Here is a 4,764-nt window from a genome sequence, read left to right as displayed (position 1 = left end):
TTTGTGGCTCAAGCATTCGCTGTCAAGCGTTCATTGTAGCAAGCATACTTTTAACGTGCGTTCTGTCAAACCAAGGCCAACGCCAAGGCAAACGCGAAAGATCTATGTGGACCGGCCTTTACGATTCGAGCCCAGCTTCTATCCTGAATTATGGTTGCACCAGCTTCCTAGAACAAACGCTTGCTTGCCACTGGTCGTTCGGCATAATACGAACGGAGTGAATGAACGATATCGATGTTTTTCACTTTTCTAGTCGCTGTATCGACGATTTATCGTCCAGCAAAACATCAATGTTAACATCGATATTTTTGGACGAAACATCGATGTTTTGAAAACATCGATGCATCGTTTGCATTCCTAAGCACCGGTATTGTGTTGTGTCGTTTGTTAATTAAAAAATAAGTAATATATTTCTCTCAAAAATGGATAAAACGGATGAGGATGGTAAGCAAATATAAGTTGTCAATTGATATTGCGCTATTAATGTTTACTTCTCCAGAATCAAATAAATTCAGTTTGTTAGCTATTGTATTGGACACAAATCCATCCCAACGTATTGTGCGACAAAACCCGCAGTTGCTAACTCAATTCTTGGATGCTATTATTGCTTTTGGCAATGCACATCTGATGCAATGCTCCCAAAATAAACTAGCTGTCCTTTCTTGTCATCATCATGCCACGTATTTACAACATTGAAGTGTAGTAATGTTTTGAACTAATTCTACATGTTTATTTCAGAGACTTCTTATATCCTATGCCAGGAAAGCAGTTGGATATTCGTCAGGTTGATGGACAATACGAGGTCTTCAGTTTAGTAGAGAAGACTGTAAAGCAACGTTTAAGCCATATTATAACCAATGCTCCGAAAGTTAATGCGCCTTGTGAGAGTCTCTTAGCAGGCAGCATGGCAATGGCTCTATGCTATATATCTAGAGTAGGTGCCCAGTAACGTTTTTGATTGTCATTATAAATAACAAATGCTTTCAATCGGTTCCACAGATACAACGTAGTGCCGCCGCAGGTGTTAAAATGCATTCACGTATTTTAGTTGTTACAGGCAGTAACGAATGCGCCTCTCAGTACATGACATACATGAACGTTTTCTTTACGGCACAAAAATTAGGCATTACTGTTGATGTTTGTGCATTGGATAAGACTATGAGTCTATTACAACAGGGCTGCGACATTACAGGTGGTCAATATCTACGTCTAACCCAGCTGGATGGTTTGCTGCAATATTTACTGTGGGTTTTCCTACCCGATCCACAAATGCGTCAAAAGTTGGTCCTACCTCCTGCGACGAAGGTGGACTATAGGGCCGCATGTTTTTGCCATCGTGAATTAATTGATATTGGCTACGTTTGTTCGGTGTGCTTATCAAGTAAGTCTTGCACATGTTAAAACCAATCAGGCAGGTTCTGTAATTCACTTCCGAGTGAATTTCAAACGAATTCGGATTGAATTCACTCGGAAGTGAATTGCAGGACCTGCCTGAATATATTGTATTAGCCTATTTAATTAAAAAAAAAATATTCTTTCAGTATTTTGCAAGTTCAGTCCCATATGCACAACATGCCAGTAAGTTTTCCGACTTTTCACTTTTGAGAATTTTCATACTTATGTACATATATCATCGTTTAAAGAGCAAAACCGCGTATCAGCAAAATCCAAAACCGCTTGTCAGCAAAATGCAATCCCGCGTAAGTGAAGTTGTATAAATTATTTTCTAGTGCGTAAAAACACTCGTATTTCAAATTGCTTCTCTATTTTATAAAGCAATCGCATTTCTGGATAGTATGTTTCAGCGCGAATGGATAAGGATTGAGCCAAGAGTTTGTGTGAGCAAATCCAATTTTTGGCAGCCAATGTCAGTTACGCGGTTTTGCAGAATGACGATACGCGGTTTTGTATTTTAAACGACGATGTGCATATCTCAAAAGCAAATTAAAGTGTGTTTGCATTGTTCAACTTTCACAAGCATTTAGTTAAATCAAAAGTTGAACGAAAGGTGTCTGCAGGCCATTTCATTGAAAGCGATTTGTTGAAAGTCCGTTTGCTTCATTCAAATCCCGCATTCAAAAAAAAAGTTGAACAATGCAAAATTTTTAATATGTATAAATCTCGCTTAGGCACTTAATAAGTCGATCTATACAATTGCCAAAATTCAAAACTACTAACAAACGTACAATTTTCTTAACTCTTTACAGCACGGTTTTCAAGATACCCGGCCCATTGCCGTCAAAACCAAAAAAGAAGAAAAAGGTCTGATTATCCTTTTGTTATCTTCCTTTATTAATATTATCTAGTTCGGAAATTAATAAATAAAATATTTTATCATTTAAGTGTTCCTTGTTAATTTGCTGAAGTACATTGGCCCAAAGTTCGCTGGCAGATAGGGTAGTACCATTTGTCCATACTTCATATTCTTTGACTGCTCAAATCTAAATATATCCTCGAACAATCGAATTAAATAACTCAGATCCTTTACTGTCGCCGTTATACCGTGCTCGTTGAATACCTTCTGTAGTGCCATGTGCACAACACCATCATTTTGAACAGGTGAAAGAGCACATGTTGAATAAACTAAGCTACCGCCCGGCTTAAGGAGCCGTAAGCAATTTGACAAAATATTAGCTTGCAGTTCAGGTATGCGTAAACGTTCCTTGATACGAGTTGTTTTAAAAATATTGTTATCATTCTCCAACAAAGAATGGCGGTCTGTGGTACAAGGTACGTCTACAAGAATTTTGTCATAACTCTCGTAAACATCTAAGAACCGCGCATCACATTGACTAAGTGCAACACGGTTATTCTCCCAATTTTCTTTGAAATCAAAAAGATATTCTTGCATCACTTTCCGAATACGATTGATACGTGATTCTTGAATATCATTACATACTAAAATGTCTGGGAAGAGTGTTTGTAGCATTACAAGTGATTTCCCGCCAGGAGCAGCACAGGCATCCAAAACGCGATCGCCTTGTTTGATATCCAAAAACAATGGTGGCAATATTGACGCACCATCCATTAGATAATGTGAAAGTACACCTTAATAATTAAGTAAATAATAACTTAATGTAACAATCTTTTGATTCAATGTAAATCACCTGTTAGACATTTTCTTGGGCTTTTGAACTCTGAACAATTGCCTAGTTCGTAGGTGTAAAGATTAAGATTCTCTGGGTAGAAAAATTCTGTTTCGGCCTCAAATTTCAGTGGAAAATCTGCTTGCGTTTGATAGTATTTATAATGGTCAGATTCAGGTATCCAATCTTCCATTCCTTTTATTCTACTAGCAGGCATGAATTCATATAAGGCACCCGTACTGTATTGGGGATCAATTAGGCGACTTTGATCTATTTGTGTGTTCGTTTCAATCGCTTCCTCAAGACTTGGTTCGAATTTTCCAGTGTTGCATTCAATTTCTGAAAGGCCTTCATTCCCACCGGCATCCTCTTCGCGGTACTGCAATCGATTTGGTACTGATGTTGGTGCCTCGGCTGTACCCTTGGGATATAGCGAATGTCTTTCACGTTCTTCCTGCTTGCGTAGCAATTCATCTAGCGTTTTATCCAACTTGTTACTTGCATTTTTTGTAGGCGATGCATCACAGTGTTCAAGTCGATATCTTGCCAAGTTTATCAAAGACTTTACATTCAAGGCGCCTGTAAGATAAATATTTTATTGCTGCAAAAATGTCAATTGAGCACTCTTGACCATTCAGTTCCATTCCATTGCAGGTGTTGTCCGTATCGCCAAAGTTGTTTACTAATGCAATATATTTATGTTGTGTTAGCAACGCTGCTCGTATATTTCTCCATCGGATACCAAAAACTGAGCCATAAAAGTCATCAAAGCTTTCCAGGGCCCGCTGTGTGTTAGTCTTTTTGAGTTTCTGCACCGCCTGTCAAGAAATTAAAACTCAAATGAAAACTATTTTTGCCGATTGTCTCAACGCACCCATCGTTGGCTTTTCCATCTCCACTGCGTATATATCGGGTTCCTAATCTTTAACATTTCCTGTTTTTAAAAACGATTATTTCATAACTACAGTATAAAAAAAAATTTGGATCATGTTTTACCTGCTGATAACTAGCGACACGAATTTCGATACGATACGATACCATATCGATACTTTTGGCATTCGATACCGATATTTTCTACTCGATAGTTTTAAAACGATATTTTTTGGAATCGAGTACCAGAACCCTGTTGTTGTTGTAGCGGCTACAACAACCCCGCCCAGATCGGCTGATATCTCAGTCGTCGTCGAGTTCCACTAACGGCAACCCCAAGAAGCGTGTAGCCCAAGGCGAATTTATACAAGGTGGTGTTGATGGCGAATCAAATTTTCGCCGCGGTACTACTGAATGTCAAAATGATGTGTTTGTTGTAAACAAGGCGTATTCATTTTACAACAAACACATCATTTTGACATTAAGACGTTCCTCGGCGAAAATCTAAATTCGCCATCAACACCACCTTGTATAAATTCGCCTTGGTGCAGCCTCTATGGGGTCGGTCCACAGGGACGACGCCGTTAGGGTTGTGCGGTTTTCCTAGTATCGTATCGAATGTCATAAACTCACATTCCAACACTGAAGGAAAAAACGTTAGAATTAAAAAGAAACGTGCCTAATTGAAAAAATATACTCATATGAAAGAGCAACAATCCAACTCGTTTTAAATTTGAGTATGTACGTTATCAAATATGTGGTTGTGAAGTGCACAGATGATTTTTCGTAATTAGGAAAAAAAAAACTA

At 38.4% G+C, this 4,764-nt stretch overlaps 2 protein-coding genes across 4 annotated transcripts; one reads left to right on the top strand and one right to left on the bottom strand.

Moving 5' to 3' along the window:
• Window positions 1-324: 324 nt before the first annotated feature.
• Window positions 325-2,342, top strand: LOC118740324 (general transcription factor IIH subunit 3). 3 transcript variants are annotated; one of them, XM_036471810.1, is made up of 6 exons: window positions 325-444; window positions 500-680; window positions 739-934; window positions 1,000-1,381; window positions 1,542-1,578; window positions 1,644-1,839. In XM_036471810.1, the coding sequence occupies exons 1-6, from the start codon at window positions 423-425 to the stop codon at window positions 1,702-1,704; spliced, it is 879 nt and encodes a 292-aa protein (XP_036327703.1). In that variant the 5' UTR covers window positions 325-422; the 3' UTR covers window positions 1,705-1,839. The 3 variants fall into 3 exon arrangements, with proteins under 3 accessions (XP_036327703.1, XP_036327704.1, XP_036327702.1); XM_036471809.1 differs by lacking the exon at window positions 1,644-1,839 and adding an exon at window positions 2,208-2,342 and having other exon boundaries at window positions 326-444; XM_036471811.1 differs by lacking the exons at window positions 1,542-1,578; window positions 1,644-1,839 and adding an exon at window positions 2,208-2,342.
• On the bottom strand, window positions 2,269-4,116 carry LOC118740323 (5-methylcytosine rRNA methyltransferase NSUN4). The gene is made up of 5 exons (XM_036471808.1): window positions 4,083-4,116; window positions 3,961-4,020; window positions 3,718-3,904; window positions 3,108-3,665; window positions 2,269-3,048 (listed from the first exon to the last, which is right to left on the bottom strand). Exons 2-5 carry the CDS (start codon window positions 4,015-4,017, stop codon window positions 2,339-2,341), a joined length of 1,512 nt encoding a protein of 503 aa, XP_036327701.1. The 5' UTR covers window positions 4,018-4,020; window positions 4,083-4,116; the 3' UTR covers window positions 2,269-2,338.
• Between the last annotated feature and the right edge of the window lie 648 nt (window positions 4,117-4,764).

Source organism: Rhagoletis pomonella, unplaced genomic scaffold (genome assembly GCF_013731165.1).
Source record: "Rhagoletis pomonella isolate Grant_MI unplaced genomic scaffold, Rhpom_1.0 Rhpom_scaffold_00006, whole genome shotgun sequence".
Classification (NCBI taxonomy): Eukaryota; Metazoa; Arthropoda; class Insecta; order Diptera; family Tephritidae; genus Rhagoletis; species Rhagoletis pomonella.
The sequence above is the reverse complement of the archived record's forward strand: the minus strand, read 5'-3'. Positions and strand labels throughout refer to the sequence as shown.